Raw genomic sequence first — 19086 nt, 5'->3', positions numbered from 1 at the left:
CTGCAGCCTCAAAATCTTGAGGGTGCAAAGTGTCATAAATTATTTTTATCGGTGTAAAGTGTCAGAACGATGTATTTTGAGGATGTAAAATGAAATCAAGCCATATTTTCAATTAAACCTCTGTAAATTTGTACATAAAACTCACAAAATTCGATAAACTTAAAAATTGTTAAATTATTGAAATAATCACCAAGATTAAACATAAATAAATTATTATTTAAATAAAATAATTAAATTATTGAATAATGATTGATGTATTATGGCTTTTTTCTCGAATTTTCTTGATTTGACTGTTGTGGTTTTGTTGTATGATGTTACAAAAGAAAAAGTTTCATATCTTTTTATTATTTTTATTTTTTGATAAGAGAAAAAGGTTCATAATATCTTTTTTTTTTATAATTAAAAAGGTTCATAATATCAACATTGTCTGATATAAACTGTTCATAGATTTGCAAGTTTTTAATTTCTACTTTATATCTTATATATAAAAGAAAGAAACGCTAGGGCAACCCTAAGAAACCCTAATGTCATATTTGTAATTTTTTTTCAACTTTTATCAAATTTTTATCCCCTTAATATTATTTTAAATATTATTTTCGAATTTTATCATATATGTATCCCCTAAATATTATTTTAAATATTATTTTTTTATTTTTATCAGATTTTTGTCTCCTATATATTATTTTTTATTTTTATCAAATTTTTATCTCCTAAATATTATTATAAATAATATTTTTTTAATTTTATCAAATTCATATCTCCTAACTATAATTTTAAATATAATTTTCAACGTTAAGCAGATTTTTATCTCCTAAATATTATTTTCGAATTTTATCAAATTTATATCTCCTAAATAATATTTTAAATATTTTTTTCGAGTTTTATCATGTTTTTATTAGTTTTTTATCTCCTAAATATTAATTTTGTTTTTTATCAGATTATTGTCTCCTAAATATTATTTTCGATTTTTATCAAATTTTTATCTCCTAAATATTATTTTAAATAATAATTTTGATTTTAATCATATTTTATCTCCTAAATATTATTCTAATTATTATTTTCGTATTTTATCAACTTTTATCTCATTAACATTATTTGAAATATTATTTTCGATTTTTATCAAATTTTTATCTCCTAACTATTATTTTAAATTTTATTTTTGATTTTTATCTCCTAAATATTATTTTTTGATTTTTTATTTAAATATTATTATCGATTTTCATCAAATTCTCCTAGATATTATTTATAATAATCTGATTTTCGATTTTTACAGAAAAGGGTAAATAAATCTAATTTTCATCCCTAGCGGATTTTGTGACATCGTTTTACAGAATGTCTGCAACATTTGAATTTTATTTCTTCCCTACCTAAGGCTTCTTCTTTTGGTAACCCGACTTTAGATTTTGTTTCTTATATTCTTCTTCATCCTATTGACTGTGTGGCAATTAGTTTACATTTCTTTCCATCATGGCTTATAGGTAATTTCATTTTGTTAAATTATGTGTTTCATTAATTTATACCAAAGTTTTCAAATTTTATGTAACAATTATTTCATTTTATATGTTATTGGACATGTTATTGAAATGGATGATTTGAGAAAATTAACCAAAAATGGGCGGAGCCACAAGCTATTGGAAGTCGACCTTCAAGACTTATTGTTTGTATGCGATATTTAATTTATTGTTTATATTTATTTTTGTTTCTTAATTTTTGTGTAGTATACTTAATAATGTTCCAGTATAATAGAATTTTGATCATACGATACATCAAACGTTTGTTTATATTCTTACAACATCAAAACAATGTAATTTGTTGTCCCGTGCATCGCACGGGTACAATTACTAGTTATTTAAAAAAAGAAAAACATCTGTGTTTTGAATCATAATGGTTGAGATTGAGAGGTTTCATTTTCATTTAATTAATACCTTTTTTTTATTGGACAAAGCATTTAATTATTTAATTAACATAATTTTTGTTCACTGCCTATTTTAGTAATTATTTTAATAAAGCACGCCTTTCCATATTCAAATATTTCAGTCCTTCCTTTCAGCTTTTTCCTCCTGTCTGAAACCCTCCTCTCTGCTCCACCGCAGAAGCTCACTTCTCTCTCTCTCTCTCTCTCTCTCTCTCTCACACACACACACACACACACACAGGGTTCACACCTTTTTTGCAGATTTAGTGCCGTCGACAACTCCATCTCCGGTAATGAAGCAACCTCTTTTTTTTTTTTTTCTTTTTTCTGATCTGTTATTACAATTAAACTCAGTTATGAAGAAACAAACTAAGCTATATCTACAATCTATGGTTGTTAGTTGATGAATGTGTGTCAAATTTCTACCCATCTGTGGTGTGTGTGTGTGTGTGTGTGTGTGTGTGTGTGTGTGTGTGTGTGTAGCTCAAGTGTGGATATTTTGTAGACAATAAGTGCAAACATGGCTTTATTCCTCAAGAAAATAGAAAAATACAACTGGGTTTTTTATTTTTTATTTTATTTTATTTAAGTTTTGTTTTATCCAATAATTATAAGATTTAATTATGATGTTTTATTTAAGTTCTGCAGATTTGTATTACATTTTCAAGAAATTACAAGGGCACATGTATGATAAATTGGTTGTTATGACATTTGATTTTTGGGTAGGTTTAAGCAATGGATGGGAACGATAAACCTCGAAAGAGTAGCGGAGAAATAAGCATGATCGAGAATCAGAAATCGCCCGGTGATTTTATCGTCCACATATCCGAAGATGAAAAGGATTCGAAATCTCCAATCACAAATGTTGCAAAGGACCCAAAATTCAATCTTTCATCCGATTCTCCTCCCAAAATATCGCACGAGTCGACTTTCAGTCCGCTAAAATCCCCTGAAACTATGAGAATAGGTCCAAGCTCCAACAAGCCTCCCAAAATCCCCAAAAGCGAAACCCTAAATCGGAGAAAATCGTTCTCGAGGTCGCTTTACTCAAAGCCAAAATCAAGATTCGGCGAACAATCCGTGTCAATTGATAGTAAGCTTTTCGAGGAAAACAAGAATTTAGTCGAAGGGCATGTGCTATCTAGTCGAGGCTCGCCTAATATTCTACTCGATAGTAGTAATAAAGATATTAATAGAACTATATCGATAACTCCAAGAACACCCTTAATTGGAGGAGTCGATGAAGACGAGGAAATATACAAGAAAGTAAGTAGTAGGAAAAAGCTCAAGTATAGGAAAGTGAAAACCAAGGTTTTAATCGAGTGGTTGCTATTTCTATGCATTCTTGGCTGTTTGATAGCGAGTTTGACCGTTCATACCTTGCAAGAATTGAGGCCTTGGGGTCTTCGTGTTTGGAAATGGTGCGTTCTTGTTTTGGTGACTTTTAGTGGCTTGTTGGTTACTAAATGGCTAATGCATTTCGTCGTTTTGCTAATCGAGCTAAACTACTTGCTCAAAAAGAAGGTTCTTTATTTCGTCTACGGTCTGAAAAAGAGCGTCCAGGTCTGCATTTGGCTGTGCGTGGTTTTAGGCACGTGGGTTTTGCTATTCCAAGAAAGGGTAAAACCGTCAAAAGACACAACGCGTATATTGAATTTCATAACGTGGACAATCGCCACGTTCCTCATCGGCTCGTTCCTGTGGCTATTAAAGACTCTGCTTTTAAAGATTCTGGCGTCTTCGTTCCACGTGAACACGTTCTTCGACAGAATCCAAGAAAGTATATTCCATCAGTATATTCTGCTGACCCTCTCGGGCCCGCCGGTTATGGAGTCGGCGCAAATGTTCGGCAAGACGAATAGTAATGTGAGTCAGATAAGTTTTCGTGTGGGGAAGAAGGGTAAAGAGGGGAAAGAAAAGAAGGAGAAGGAGAAAGAAGTGATCGATATAAATAAACTACATCGGATGAAACAAGAGAAGGTTTCTGCGTGGACGATGAAAATGTTGGTTGATGTTATTTCTAATTCGGGACTTACGACGCTCTCGAATGCGATCGACGAGAGTGTTTATGACGGTGGTAATGAAGTGGCTGATAAGGAGATTACGAACGAGGAAGAGGCGATTGCGGCTGCTTATCACTTGTTTAGGAATGTTGCGCAGCCTGGGTGCAAGTGAGTAAAAAAAATCGATCGATTTTTCGTTTTATTGTTTGCTTAGGGTGGAAATCGGAAAGCGATCTTTTGAATTCTGTCGATTTTGATCTGAATATTTCTATTTTTGGAATGATATGTTTCATTCCGATTTCCGATGTCCGATTTTTACGGGTTTTTTTTAACGGAATTGGAGTACGTATTAGATTCCGATTTCCGATCCGATATTTTTTTTTCCGAAAATGTTTCAACCATTATGAGGTTTTTTTGCTTTCTGGAAATTATACTAATTATATCAATATTGTTATGTATTTTACATTTTAAGAAATTCTGATCCAAAATTTGCCGATTTTGGAACAAGTTTTTTACTTACAATTTTTGAAATTCCGTTTTTTCTGACTTTGTTTTGGGATTCCAATTTCCGGTCCAATTTTCATTTCCGAAAATATATCCAAAAATTATACTTGTAAATGTAAAAATTATTATGTATTTTATATTATAGGTGACTTAATCAAATTGGAAATTCCGAATTTCGCTGATTCCAATTTCAAAATACCGTTTTTCTGATTTTTTTGGAACAAAATTGGAATTAGTTTCATTTCCGAAAATATATCCAAAAATTATACTTGTAATGTGAAAATTGATATGTATTTTTATTATGTATTTTATATTATAGGAGACTTAAAAAATTGGAAATTCCGAATTCCGCTGATTCCAGTTTCAAAATACCGATTTTTCTGATTTTTTTGGAACAAAATTGGAATTAGTTTTTCACTTCCGAAAAAAAATAAAAAAATTCAAAAGCTCAAACCCCGATTCGGTACGTCCACTTGATTTCCACCCCGATAGTCACTAATTTGAATTATGATCGTTTCTTTGGCAGGTACATTGACGAATATGACTTCCGGAGATTCATGATAAAAGAAGAGGTTGAGTTTGTATTTCCTATGATCGATGTGGCTGAAACCGGGCAGATTGACAGAAAAACGTTAACCGAATGGGTGGTATGTCATATTACCGATTCATATGTAATATTAAGATTCAATATATATATATATATATATATATATATATATATATATATATATATATATATATATATATATATATATATATATATATATGTATATATATATTTTGCATTAATTGCATTAATATTTTCTCTACATTTTATACTTAAAAAACATTTATACAGGTGAAGGTTTACAAAAGCCGAAAATCACTAGCACATGCGCTCAACGACACAAAAACAGCTGTAAAGCAATTAAACAAGCTTGTTACGGTGGTTTTATTTATTATAATCGTAATAATATGGTTTCTCATAACTGGAATAGCAACCACAAAAGTTCTCGTATTTTTCTCGTCACAGCTCGTTTTAGCTGTCTTTGTTTTCGGAAACACATGCAAGACAATATTCGAAGCTATTATCTTCGTATTTGTGATGCACCCTTTCGACGTTGGAGATCGCTGCGTTATCGACGGTACTCAGGTATTATTAACTTTCACTAATTATACTTTTGCTTCTTAATTTTCTCGATTTCATTTTTTTTCAATATTTTTTTTTTTTGGGATAATTGCAGATGGTTGTCGAAGAGATGAATATACTGACGACTGTGTTTCTCAAATCGGATAATGAGAAAGTATTTTATCCGAATTCCGTTTTGTCTACCAAACCTATTAGCAATTTCTATCGAAGTCCGGATATGGGCGACAATCTCGAGTTCTGCATTGATTTCAAGACCCCAGTCGAGAAAATCGGGAGCCTTAAAGAGAAAATCAAAAAGTAAGTTATGTTTTACGTTTCATCGTGTCTTTTTAGTGGTTATAAAAAAATATGAAGGAAAATAAAGTTATATTATTCCCTTGTATGTAAATTGGGAAATCGGTTACTTATTCGTTTGTGTTGCGTGTGATACTATATATATAATGCATTTTGAAAATTGTAGGTACTTGGAGAAAAATCCGCAGAATTGGCATCCGAATCACAGTTTCGTGGTGAAGGAAATCGAAAACATAAACAAAATAAAGATGGCCGTATTTATCAACCACACGATGAATTTCCAAGACTACAAAGAAAAGAGCAGACGAAGATCGGAATTCGTGCTGGAGATGAAAAGGATTTTCGAAGAGTTGAGTATCGTATACGATCTTCTTCCTCAACAAGTCCATTTAATTGAACCGAAAACATCAGAAATTACCAGCAAATGATTTTTATTTTATTTATTTTTCTCATTGAACTCAAAGTTTCGTAGTATCATGCAAAAGTAGTAAGCGGTCGTTCGATGATTTTAAATTTGTTCTCAGACATCAACGATGGTGCCACGATCTCGATGTATTACTATGTCGGAGTTTATTTTGTTTTGTCGTATTAGTTTTTTTATGGTTGAAAACTTGTCTACGTGCATGGCTGTAACGGGTTATTGTGGCCGTAAACAACCTTTATATTCCCCATAGGGCAAGTTACGGTCACCCAATGAGGTATGGCCAAATTACGAAAAAAAAATACTTCTTGTTTGGGTAATTACAACCACCCTCCTTTTAAATATTTTTGCATAAAATTTAGGGTAAATTACAACCACCTTCTGAGGTATGGTTAAATTACAAAAAAAAACCCTTTTGTTTGAGTAATTATAACCACCCATTAATTATAAATCTTCTTACACGTCCATCCTTGCAATTTTAAATTTAGTGAAATCTTTGAGATTATATGGAATACTATCACTTTTGTACCTGTTTTATCCCATTCGAACTCCACATTTTGAAGCAAGATGATCATAATATGTGTTTTTTGGCTTGTATATATACCAGATTGTGGTGCATTAGAAACTGTATTGTTACACAAAACGAGTACAAACTAGAGCACATTCCACGAAATCTAGATGATTATGTTGTATTTCATACCATAAAGGGTGGAGATGTAAGAAAAAAACATAGTTGAGAGGGTAGATATAATTATTCAAACAAGAGGGTTTTTTCGTAAATTGACCATACCTCAGGGATTGTTGTAATTTATCCTAAAATTTATGTAATTCGGTTATTACCGAACCAAATCGTATATTCAGTTCGGTAAACAGTATGAAATGTTGGTGTACCAAAATTTTGGTTCAGTTTTACCGATTTAACATCCTAAAATTACCTATGGTGGGGTATTTTCGTAAGATAATATAAAGTTGATGGGGTTGCTGTAATTACTTAAACATGAGGGGGGTTTCATAATTTGATCATAATTCAGGTGTGGCCGTAATTATTGGGTGTAGATCTCTAAAATCGTAATTATCTGTATTTGTTTTTTAAATTTCATTATTAAATTGAGAAATAAAACATCAATTAAGGAAATATATTTATATACAAGTAGTTTGTATATAAGGAAATATATTTTCCTTATAGGATACAAACTAGATTCCTTATAATCCAAATACAACACCAATTCCTTACGTTACAAGAATCCCCCCTTATAAATATACACTAATACCTAAACACCCTAAACACAAAATCAGATTAATCCATCTTCTTCTTGTTCTTGTTCCTATTTTCTTTTCGAATATTATATTTTCAGTTTGTTCCTCTTCTTCAAGAAAAAAAACAACAATGTCGGAATCGGAATCATCGTCCGATAATAGCGAGCGGGAATCATCGTACGATAATAGCGAGTGGGAATCGAATCCATCATCGTACGATAATAGCGAGTGGGAATCGAATCCAGAACCCCGACCTCTTTTCCAAGAAGTACTCCGTTGCTTTCCGATCAAGGCATACAAGAACCCTAATCACGAAGTTGGCGATAAAATAATATTGCCCTCTTCGTCACTCTACCAAATCTACGAACAGAGGATCAAATTCCCGTTAGTTTTCAAGCTCCAGAGTTTCAAAGAGGCCGCGGTTCCATCATACAGCGGCGTACTGGAATTCGACGCGGAAGAAGGCAACGTATATCTGCCAGGGTGGATGTTTCAGAATCTTGGAATCGAAGAGGGAGATAATATAGTTGTGAGCAACGCGTCCAACGTATTGAAAGGGTTTTACATGAAACTCCAGCCTCACACAAAGGCGTTCACCGAGCTGAGCGACCCGAGGGCAGTTTTGGAAAAGGTGCTCAGGGAGTTCACGTGTTTGTGCAAGGGGAGCACGATCGCCATCAAGTATAATCGAGTGGATTTCTACTTTGACGTTTTGGATGTGAATCCGGGTGATGTTATTACGTTGATTGATACTGACTGTGAGGTGGAATTCGCGCCGCCGTTGGATTATGTGGAGCCTCAATCGGACGGTGGAGATTCAATCAAGAAAATTGACCGTGGTAAAGAGCCAAAGGAGGAGGAAGGAAAGGAGTTTAGGCCCTTTACCGGAAAGGGGCGGCGTCTGGATGGGAAGAATCCGGTGGCGGCAGTGGTGGAATTGTTGTCGGAAGTGGTGATCGGCGAGAAGAAGAAAAGAAGCGGGAAAGAGGAAGTAAAAGAAGAGTTCAAAACCTTCACAGGCAAGAGTCGTGTTCTCGGAGTACCGCAATTTTGACTTATTTTTATTTATTTATTTGTATTTACTTCTTTAGTAGGATGATTGTGTTCTATATCTCTTTCTAGCAAGTTGATTTGGTTTATCAAGATTGATTTTTTATTTCAATTCTTTGTCGTGATTAGTATATTATTTTTGGCACCTGTATGGTAGATTTAATTTTTTTTTTCTAATAAAAATTAAGTTAATTGAAAAAAAAATATTAATTAGTTTTAATAATTGAGGTCCAAAACTCATTAATATCCACAGGTGTATCTGCACAAGGTAAAAGAAGCACATAATAATTCAATTGGATTAGTAATTATGTAGCCATTTGCAATAAACAACTTGAGAAATCGTATTTTTCGTTCAATCGCATCGTACATGCACAAACACACACCAACAGCGGTGAATATACATACGTAAATACCATATACCTGCTTTGATCAGTTATCGCTGCATATAAGCACACGACTAGCAAACCAAACGGATGATACGGATTTTAGATAGTATAAACGGCCTCGTTTTGTTCCCGCAGTGGGGCCCGGTTGTATAGTTGAACTAGGAGGTTCAATAAACAGTTTCATAAACAAGTCGAGATAAATTAAAAGATGATAAGAGATGAAGTTATTGCATTAATCAAACACCAAATAAAACCCGGTAATTCTACTAATCACGAACATATCCGTGCAATCTAACAAAGACCAAGATACAATACAAAGATATATAAAATCGAGATTTCAGAAGTGATTACTTGTGAGTAATGAAGCTGCGATTCCTGCAACTTCTTCGAACACATCCCGATACTCGATCTTCTTGAAATCCGACTGCAAAGATCATTACAAGAAACAAACAAACAAAAAGGAAGCGCACTCTTCCGTCAGTATTAAGTATAGCTTTATATAATTTTGTCCGATTTAAGGATAATAAGAACAACCAATACTTACCCGATCATCCTTTATCGACATCAGATGCCTATACTATCACCCTCGATCACCAAACCCCACATTCTTCGTTTCTTTTCTCGCCACATCGTAGATATAACATTTTAGACATATATATGTATATATAATTATGGGTAAATTACGAAAACCCCCTTTATGTTTGGGTAATTACAGCCACCTCCCTCAACTATGTATTATCTTACGAAACGAAAATACCCCTCCAGAGGTAAATATAGGGATGTTAAATAGGTAAAACCGAACCGAAATTTCGGTACGCCAACATTTCATACCGTTTACCGAACTGAATATACGATTTGGTTCGATAAATAACCGAATTACATTAATAAAAAAATTACCCCCGATTTTGCTTGCTATGAATCTTGCAAGTATATACTAGTTGAATTTGCAACACAATATATATAACTACAAAAAGGTAAAAATAGTCAGAAATTACTCATCTCCAGAAATATACAAACACTGAACAAATGAAAAATTGCATCCATTTTTATATAACACAATGAAGAAAATTTGCCATGGCAGCATCTGTTAACAATGAAAATCAACTATTGAAGAAAATAGCCAGACAGGAAAAGAGCAAACCCTAACAGCAAGCCGCCGTAGATAAGCAAAGCCTTCTGGCCGGAGGTGAGCGTGTTGCCGCCCAATCCAAACTGCTGATTCGCGGCAAAGCCGGCGATCTCCAAACTCTTACTCTGGAAAAAGCTCTGCGACGCGCCGCACGTGGGGCACCGCCAATCCTCGGGGAGTCTGTCGAAGGGGAGCCCCGGCGGGATCGGATAAGACGGATCGCCGCTCGATTGGTTGTAATTGTAGCCGCATGATCTGCACTCGTACACCCCCGTGTTCACCACGGCGAACTTCTCCTCCAGCCTCCTCTTGTCGATTGTATTCTCCGCCTCCGGCGCCGGAGATTCCTCCTCCGGTAATGACAGCGGCTGCTCCTCCTCTTTGGAGACGTCGACTGATTTGATGGGGGCGGTGGCGGTTAGGGTTCTGATTGGGCGGTGGTGGAGGGGTTTTTTGAGGAATGTAGGTTGGATTTTAGTGACGGAGAGGCGGCGAGGAGTGGAGAGAGGTATGAAGAATGCGGTGGTGGTGGTTGCGGCGGAGGAGGAAGCCATTATCGTGTTTGTTATGTGTTTTTGTTAGCTTGCATTTTTGCAGAGGGTAAAAGGAAGTGTGTTTGTATGTGTGGCTCCAAATTGCCCATGTAATTCAAATTGGAATTTCATGCTACTATATACCTTCTTATCCTCAATTTATATTATTGCTTGGTTACAAATCTTTATATATATATATATATATCAAGGTATTTATTAAGAAATGTATTTTCGAAAAAGCACGAGTCGGGTTAGAACTGGTTACTGAATCGGCAAGGTGGTAATTAATCGGCGACAAAATAGATCGTTTTTCAAATTTAGTGTAGTATATTTCTATATAATTTGTTTGTAGAACATGATTATATGTCCGTCGATTCGTAGAGCGACGCTGTCGATTTGGCTATTTTGTTGTAGAACAGTCTGTTTGAATTTTGAAATAGTGATTTTTGGCCGATTTTTATCCATAAGGTTTTTTTTTTTTGTTCAAATTTATCCATAGGTTTGACTAGCTTTAAAATGCCTCAGAAAAGCTCAAACCGTCTCATATGTTAAATATCGATTTTTCAAACATTTACACCAAAATCGTAAAGGTTTGGGTCCGCCTCCGTCTCGACGGCCGATTAATCAGCCTTCTCGTTGATTTTTCGAACACTAATATGTGTGAGTGTGTATATATATATATATATATATATATATATATATATATATATATATATATATATATATATATATATATATATATATATATATATATATATATATATATATATATATATATATATATATATATATATATAATTATTGTAGAGAATCATTATTTTATAGACAACTTAAAATCTTTTCATAGTAGTAGTAGTAGTTTTATTTCGAAAAATAACACCTCCCTAATTGAACTCAAACTAGAACTATCCCCTATATAAACATGCGAGATCCCTTCACATAAACACACCATTATTTATTCGTCTTCCTTTTGGGAATTCAATTTATTCAATTTATTTCAAGAACATTCAACAATGGCGTGGAAATCATCCAATAATAGCCAATGGGAATCAAGTCCCAAACCCCGACCTCTTTTCCAAGAAGTACTCCGTTGCTTTCCGATCAAGCGATACAAAAATTCGCATCTCGAAACCGGCGATAAGATCATCTTACCGCCATCGTCGTTTTCGCTAATTCTCTACAATAGAATCCAATACCCTCAAGTTTTCAAGCTCCAAAGTTACAAAACCAACGCAATCTCCTACTCGGGGGTGATGGAATTCGATGCGGAAGAAGGGAACGTCTATTTGCCAGAGTGGACGATGCATAATCTGAACATTCAAGAGGGCGAATCCATCGTCGTGAGCAACGCATCCAATGTATCGAAAGGGCACTACATGAAGCTGCGGCCCCACAAGACGGCGTTCACCGAGCTTGCGGACCCGAGGGTTGTTTTGGAAAAGGTGCTTAGGGAATTCACGTGCTTGGGGCGTGGGAGTACGATCGTGATAAAGTACAATCACGTGGATTTCTATTTTGATGTCTTGGAGGTGAGTCCGGGTGATGTGATTACGTTGATTGATACTGATTGTGAGGTGGAATTCGCGCCGCCGTTGGATTACGTGGAGCCTCGATCGGACGGTTGTCGTTCGATCGAGAAAGTTGGTCGTGTTGAAGATAAGGAGAGAGAAGAAGGGAAGGGGTTTAGGCCCTTTACCGGAGAGGGGCGGCGATTGGGTGGGAAGACTACGGTGGCGGTGGTGGCGAAATTGTTGTCGGAGATTGCGATGGAAGAGGAGAAGAAAAGAAGCGGGAAAGAGGGAGTGAAAAAAGAGTTCAAACCCTTCACGGGCAAGAGTTGTGTTCTTGGAGGACTGTTATTTTGATTTTCTTTTTTAATTATTATATGTTTTTTTATTGTAGTAAGCAAAAGCTAAATAAAAGTTGATTTCTTTATTTAATTATACTCCCTCTATTTTCATTAAATTATTTTTCCTATATATAATGTTTATTTATAATTATTATTTTTCTTGTTCAGCCTTCATCCTGATAATAGTGATAAATTAAGGGGGGAAATTACAGTTTTCATTCCTCAAGTTTGCACGAATTTCATATTTAGTCATCGGTGTTCACAAGAAAACAAATTTGGTCCCTTATATGTCAATAGTTTAATATTTTCGGTCATTTTCGTCAATTTACTGTTAGTCGGTCACTTAAGACAGTGATGATGGTCACACGATTGATTCCGTTAATACTAACCGAAAATAATCGAAAATGACTAAAAATGTTGTGTTTCTGAAACATGAAGGAAGAATGTGAAATCGACGAAAACTCGTAACTTTGACAAGTAATTATTATTATTTTTTTTCATCATTTATGGGCCTTGAACAATTACATAATCTTGGGCCAAAATTACCAATAGTCTGTTTCTTAGTCAAACTAACTGAATAAACACAGGAAAGCCCAATAAAGAATATAGCGCGTGTTACACACGCGACTTTGTGGTGTTTTTTTTTTCTTTTTTTTTTTTTTTCCTCTCAAGTGAATGTGGGCTTTCTTCTTTTATGAAGCTCTGCAATTTGAGCTTTCTTCATACTCCAGCCACTAAGCCTCGAGATAGTAACACTCGTCGTGCCATTGTTAAATGCGTAAACGTGGGAGTTTTCGGAAACGGCCAACTTCGGATATACTCTAGCCGTAATGCAACTCTTTCCTTTCCCGCCAAAACTCTCGACTATCGAATGGTCTATCTGCACATATGGCAACAGTGTATATAGTTTTCAGTTTTCAGTTTTCGTGTATAATAAGTCTTCGTTTCGGTCGGTAAATGTGGAAACACGTATACATGTGGGTGTGTTAAAATGTTTCGTAAAAGTAACGAAATGAACTCATAAGCCACATACCAGGGTTCGTAGTGAAATCTCTTGATTAGGATCTACGTCAAGAAACGACCCAAAGATTGCATCTTTCACGTGTGTTTTTATCGAAGATCTGTTGGAAAATATTTAAGTGATCATTCGATAAATCTCGGCCGTGGATCGAGAAATCTAAACATGTGTGTATTTATTATACCTGCTTTGATCGCTGCACATAAGCACAACATACTTTTCATTACGTTTGAGTATCCGAAAAAATACGGCGGTTTTTTCTGTTAAATCCTCCGAAGCCAAAACTAGCAAACCGAACGGACCGAAAACACCTTTAACCGATGCATCCATTTGTCTGCAGAGAAGTTGAGGATCGAACGATTTTTCGTCAATCGAATCAACACCCTTTAAATTTGGTAAACGGAATGATACCTCTACATCAGCCTATTACATATATAAAGCACATGAATCAGAATTCGTCGAGATAAGATAATTGCAATCTCATTAAGGCGTAAGTAAGGCCCCGTTTGGCTCCTAAGATAAAAATAGCCAAGATAAGATTAAATAATCAAATGAAAACAGACGACGAGAGGTCCAATAGATAATCTTCCTAGAAGGGCAAGATAGGCCAAGATAAAAATGAAAAACCGGGTCGACCCGGAAAATAATTGAGTTTACCAAACATCAAACAAAGTCCAATTATTTATTTAATCATAGCTAATCTCCCCAACCAAATTAGTCAAGATGAAGGGTGGTAGGAAAAACGATATTGGATTAACCAAGCACCGAACGAGACCCGATATTTAATTAATCATGACATATACTTACAACCAAACAAAGCCTTAGATGTATATATATGTATGAACCAAGATTACGAGGTAATTAATCACCTGTGAAGCTGTGAGTCCCGAAATTTCGAATATTGTCCCACTCGTAAGCTCTTTATTCTCTAAAGCAACTTTTTTACCACGAAGCTCTTCAACTTCTTCAATAGGCCACTGTATCAATTGCTTCCCATTTTTATCCAACAATATACTCCTCGGCATCGACTGCAAAGATTATTACAAGAAACAAAAAAATAAATAAAGAAATAATATTTTTTTTCGAAAATCAAGAACTTATTAGATTATTTACCTGAAGACCGGACCATCCTTTTCCAACATCATCAGATTGACTATCGGCCTCCATCACCCACCCCCACAAAACCCTCCGTTTTCTCGCCTCGTCGTAAAATGTTTTCGACGCGTAAAAAACACCGTAATCGTATCTCAACTGCATTTCGTCATCCATAAAATCCACATCATCAAGAACACTAAATCCATCTCCCTTCTCGTCGTAATTCCCAATCACATAATAATCATGGTCGCTAAAACTCGCCTTCAAAACATGCCTAACACCAACACCATTAATCACAGAAGTATCGACCCCGTTTTTTCCGCCATTAATAACCGGATAAAAATCGGGACACTCCCACATTTTAGTTTTTTCCGAAAAATGCAACGGCTTATCACTCCTATGCTTTAGGAGATACAATTTGCGAAGAGTCCCAGAAAAATGAGTTTCAAAAACCTCACCTCTGAAGTAAGGTCAAATTACGAAAACCTCCCTCATGTTTGGGTAATTACAACCACCCCTCGATTACGAATCTTCTTACACGTCCATACTTGCAGTGTCAAATTTAGTAGAATCTTCTAGATTATGTGGATTATTCTCCAGTTTCTATCCGTTTTACCCTATTCGAGTTCCTCCTTTTGAAACAAGATAATCGTAATACGTGTCTCTTGGCTTGTAAATATCAGATTGTGCTGCAACAAAAACATCATTTTTTGCACAAAACGAGTATAATCTAAAGAGCATTCCGTAGAATCTAAAAAAATATGTTGAATTTGACATCGTAACGTGGACGTGTAAGAAGATTCATAGTTGAGGGGAATAATTGTAATTACCCAAACATGAAGGGGTTATTTCTTAATTTAACATAACCTACCATTTTGCAATAAATAAATTGTGGGAAACTTTACCATTTGGATCTTCAAGTGTTCATAGGCAAAGAATCGTCATTTAATTTCCATCAACAGAAATGCCAGCAGCCAAAAAATAAACACGATTTCTATTTTAGTATAAATAGCAACAAAATCAAGAAAAAAATTATGTGAATAATAAAATAAAAAAATTGTGTGAGGGAATTAAAGAAAAAAAAAAAAGAGAATACATACCATTTATCCAGTTCTTTGGGGGTTGAAAATGGAACCCAGTTCTGTAAGGCTGTTCTTGATTGGGTTGTTCTTCTTCTTGGATGTTTCTATGTTTGTAAGAACCTCGTACTGATCGAACTCCATAACTTGTCAAAATAATATGTAATAACACTACCCTTATCACAGATCTCTCCATTTCTGTAAAAGAAAAAAATTGCAGAATAGTAGTTCAATGGAGATAGTGAAAATATATTTCTATTTATTATTTTATTATGTTTTTTTTTTTAATTTCCCTCCTGAGATTTATCAGTAAAGCCAATGCAACTTGCAGCAATAAACAAACAGTATTTAGCAATAAACTCTGTGGATCTCGATCAATTGGTTCGAATAGCTGCTCAAGAAATTTTCTGTTGCTGTACTTGCATATTTGCTTTAGGTATGTCGCCCATTTCTCGATGTTTTTCCTGACTGTTTCTGCATTACGTTCTTATATTGTCGGCGCTTTGTAAGTCAAATTTCACGTGGTTCGGTATGCAGACCACATGGTTAATGATAATTACCCTGTATTAGAAGGCAATAGTTTGGTTTCAAAAAGTGTCTATTCCAATGGAGGATTTTAGGAAGATGATGAGAGAAAGAAGTCAACACAATTAAATGCCCCATTTTCGTATCAAATGTTATCTTTGTGGAAATATATTATTCAGCTAACCATCAGGAACCTGGCATACATTATTCTACCCCATTTTCCCTAAAGAGTCGGCTTTCTTTGGGTGTATCCCGATTCGGCTTCTGGGAACATCTCAGATCCTTCAGTGAATTTCTTCGTTACACTGTCACTCAAACATGATCAAATGGAGATGATCACATTCTTTTGTGTTTTTTGGTATGTGAGTTTTTCGTGTTTTTAGATTTTCTGTTAATGTTTCAAAGTCCAAATTTTGTATGTATTGAAAAAACTTATTTGCTGCTTTATAGAATAATGTGCGGCTGCAGCAGCAAATTTTGTATCTATTTAAATAAATTATGTTTTCGACAATTACTATACAAACATCTATAATTCTTTTATATGCTTGCCTGTTGTTTGTAATTTTTCTATTCCAAAGGTTTAATTTGTTTTGTGACTAGGTCTTCAGCGGTGTAAAATATAATTATTTACCCACCATTTAATAACAAGAACACTGAAGTTTATTTTTTCTATATATATGCAGATTGTTGTTTTCATATTCTGTTTTTGTTTCTTTATTATTTTCAGGTATATATTTTTAATAGTTTATGTAATCTGATAGAAACATTTAAAAGAAAAAGAAAAAGAAAAAAACCTAAGAAAGACTCCCACACCGTATCTCGCATGTTTTGCTTTCATTATGTGTTTTTTTACATATTTCTGTTTTGTGTTATATAAATTAATGTTTCAAAAAAATATGTTTAGTTATATTTTACACGTATAGTGTTGGCAGGTAATGTTTCATTTGTTAAATTTGAATTGTTGATTGTTTAACATAATTTTAATTAATTTATTAACACTCGAAATTTATACATTTATTAAAGGGTGGAATAATAGATGCTATAGTAGGAGTAGCTAATGTGAGTAAATTTATGTAACAAGTTGATATGCCTAATTGGCCCAACCCAATGGGCCTACAAATTATTTATCTACCGGGCCACGAGCCCAATATCGAAGACTACTATCACCGAGGCCCAATCACCTTCAAGCAAGGTTTGGGCCCGACAATCTCAACTAAGCTATAAATACACATTTGAACTCATTCGATAAGGTACGTCCTATTATCTGAGCAATACTACTAATGGTATTCTCTGGACTATTTCTATGATCATCACGTCTGACTTGAGCGTCGGAGGGGTTTCCGCCGGATCAACCCCCGGCTTAGCTTATGTGTTCTATGATCGCAGGTACCTCAGGATCATCAAGTTGTCAAGCTACTGATCTGCTTTGCTCTCCCAGCTCATTTTCTACACCACCCTAGGTGAGCTATATTTTAGCATCATCATTTTGGCGCCGTCTGTGGGAACGATGCAAACCAGATCACGTAGCCAACAAGATCCTCCTGAGGCGTCTGCTCGGAGAGAAAATGACACAGCTAACGACCTCCCACCTCGTGGAGGCTCTGGCTTGCCACCTCCTCCCCATCCCATGGATCCGCCTCGCGAGGTTCAGGTGATCCCCCCTCGGGACCCACCACTCGCCGATCCACCACTCCCTGCTCCTCGAATGGTTCAAATAACCGAGGAGGCCCTTCAACACTAGAAAGGGTTATCGACTCCCTGGGGGCTCACATCTGCCCCCAAAACATTTCGCTCGCCAAGGGTTATCGACTCCCTGGGGGCTCACATCTGCCCCCAAAACATTTCGCTCGCCAAGGGTTATCGACTCCCTGGGGGCTTACATCTGCCCCCAAAATATTTCGCTCGCCAAGGGTTATCGACTCCCTGGGGGCTTACATTTGCCCCCAAAATATTTCGTTCGCCAAGGGTTATCGACTCCCTGGAGGTTCATAGTGCCCCCAAAACATTTCATTCGCCATGGATCATCGACTCTCTAGGGGTCTACTTCCGCCCCCCTCGAACGGTTCAGATAACCGAAGAGGACCTTCAGCATATGATCGCCGAACCTTCAACAAGATCAACTTCTACTTGCTCCTCTAACGGCTCAGATAACCGATAAGGACCTTCAACGTATAATCGCGGAAGCTTCAACTTGTGCTACCACTGAAGCAGTGGCACCATACATCGTCATAGTAGGAGCCAACGCTCCTCCTCCTGAGGCCCCACTGGGTCCTCAACATGATCAATTTCTACTTACTTCTCGAACGGTTCAGATAACCGAAGAAGACATTCAGCGTATGATCACGGAAGATTCAACTCGTGCTGCCACTGAATCACTGGCACCATAAATCGCCAAGGTAGGGCATCTCACCCCAGTGGTTCGTGATCGCCTCATCCTAAATGGGGGGCTATCCCATCCTAAAGTTGGGCATCTCATCTCAAGGGTGGTACATCCACTTACCTTTCAACCCCAAGGGGTTTCACATCCCATCAAGTGTTTCACGTCCCTACTTCAAAAACAGGAAAAATGGTCTGACGCGTACGCGCGAACCAATGGCACAACCGTGCGCATCCACCTCAGACCATAGGTCTCGAGCGCCTCATCCTACAGTGGGCAGTTATCCCCATCCTAAGGTTGGGCATGACCCTAAGTGGGTTCACATCACATCTCAAGAGACGAGTAGAATCTCCCTACTCAAAAAATAGAACATCCCCAAGGGGGTGCACATCTCATCTCAAGGAACGAGGATAATCTCCCTACTCAAAAAATAGAACATCCCCAAGGGGGTGCACATCCCATCTCAAGGAACGAGGATAATCTCCCTACTCAAAAAATAGAACATCCCAAGGGGGTGAATAT

General features: G+C 35.9%; 4 protein-coding genes and 1 pseudogene across 4 annotated transcripts; 3 read left to right on the top strand and 2 right to left on the bottom strand.

The window, feature by feature from the left end:
* Positions 1–1986: 1986 nt before the first annotated feature.
* LOC105967032 (mechanosensitive ion channel protein 10) lies at positions 1987–6455 on the top strand. Its single transcript, XM_012991594.2, has 6 exons — positions 1987–2205; positions 2642–4086; positions 4949–5069; positions 5261–5554; positions 5646–5848; positions 6012–6455. Exons 2-6 carry the CDS (start codon positions 2651–2653, stop codon positions 6271–6273), a joined length of 2316 nt encoding a protein of 771 aa, XP_012847048.2. The 5' UTR covers positions 1987–2205; positions 2642–2650; the 3' UTR covers positions 6274–6455.
* A 1198-nt stretch (positions 6456–7653) lies between these two features.
* LOC105974909 (ubiquitin fusion degradation protein 1 B) lies at positions 7654–8577 on the top strand. The gene has a single exon (XM_013000070.2). It carries the CDS (start codon positions 7654–7656, stop codon positions 8575–8577), a length of 924 nt encoding a protein of 307 aa, XP_012855524.2.
* Positions 8578–9936: 1359 nt separating this feature from the next.
* Positions 9937–10772, bottom strand: LOC105967230 (Rubredoxin-like superfamily protein). Its single transcript, XM_012991830.2, has one exon. It carries the CDS (start codon positions 10640–10642, stop codon positions 10064–10066), a length of 579 nt encoding a protein of 192 aa, XP_012847284.2. The 5' UTR covers positions 10643–10772; the 3' UTR covers positions 9937–10063.
* Positions 10773–11634: 862 nt separating this feature from the next.
* On the top strand, positions 11635–12486 carry LOC105967030 (ubiquitin fusion degradation protein 1 C pseudogene; annotated as a pseudogene).
* A 435-nt stretch (positions 12487–12921) lies between these two features.
* On the bottom strand, positions 12922–14976 carry LOC105967101 (beta-fructofuranosidase, insoluble isoenzyme CWINV3). The gene is made up of 5 exons (XM_012991672.2): positions 14602–14976; positions 14358–14516; positions 13673–13911; positions 13504–13591; positions 12922–13350 (listed from the first exon to the last, which is right to left on the bottom strand). The coding sequence occupies exons 1-5, from the start codon at positions 14941–14943 to the stop codon at positions 13138–13140; spliced, it is 1041 nt and encodes a 346-aa protein (XP_012847126.2). The 5' UTR covers positions 14944–14976; the 3' UTR covers positions 12922–13137.
* Positions 14977–19086: the final 4110 nt, after the last annotated feature.

This window comes from Erythranthe guttata, chromosome 5, assembly GCF_056151865.1.
Source record: "Erythranthe guttata isolate IM_541 chromosome 5, IM_541, whole genome shotgun sequence".
In the NCBI taxonomy this organism is placed as follows: domain Eukaryota; kingdom Viridiplantae; phylum Streptophyta; class Magnoliopsida; order Lamiales; family Phrymaceae; genus Erythranthe; species Erythranthe guttata.
The sequence above is the reverse complement of the archived record's forward strand: the minus strand, read 5'-3'. Positions and strand labels throughout refer to the sequence as shown.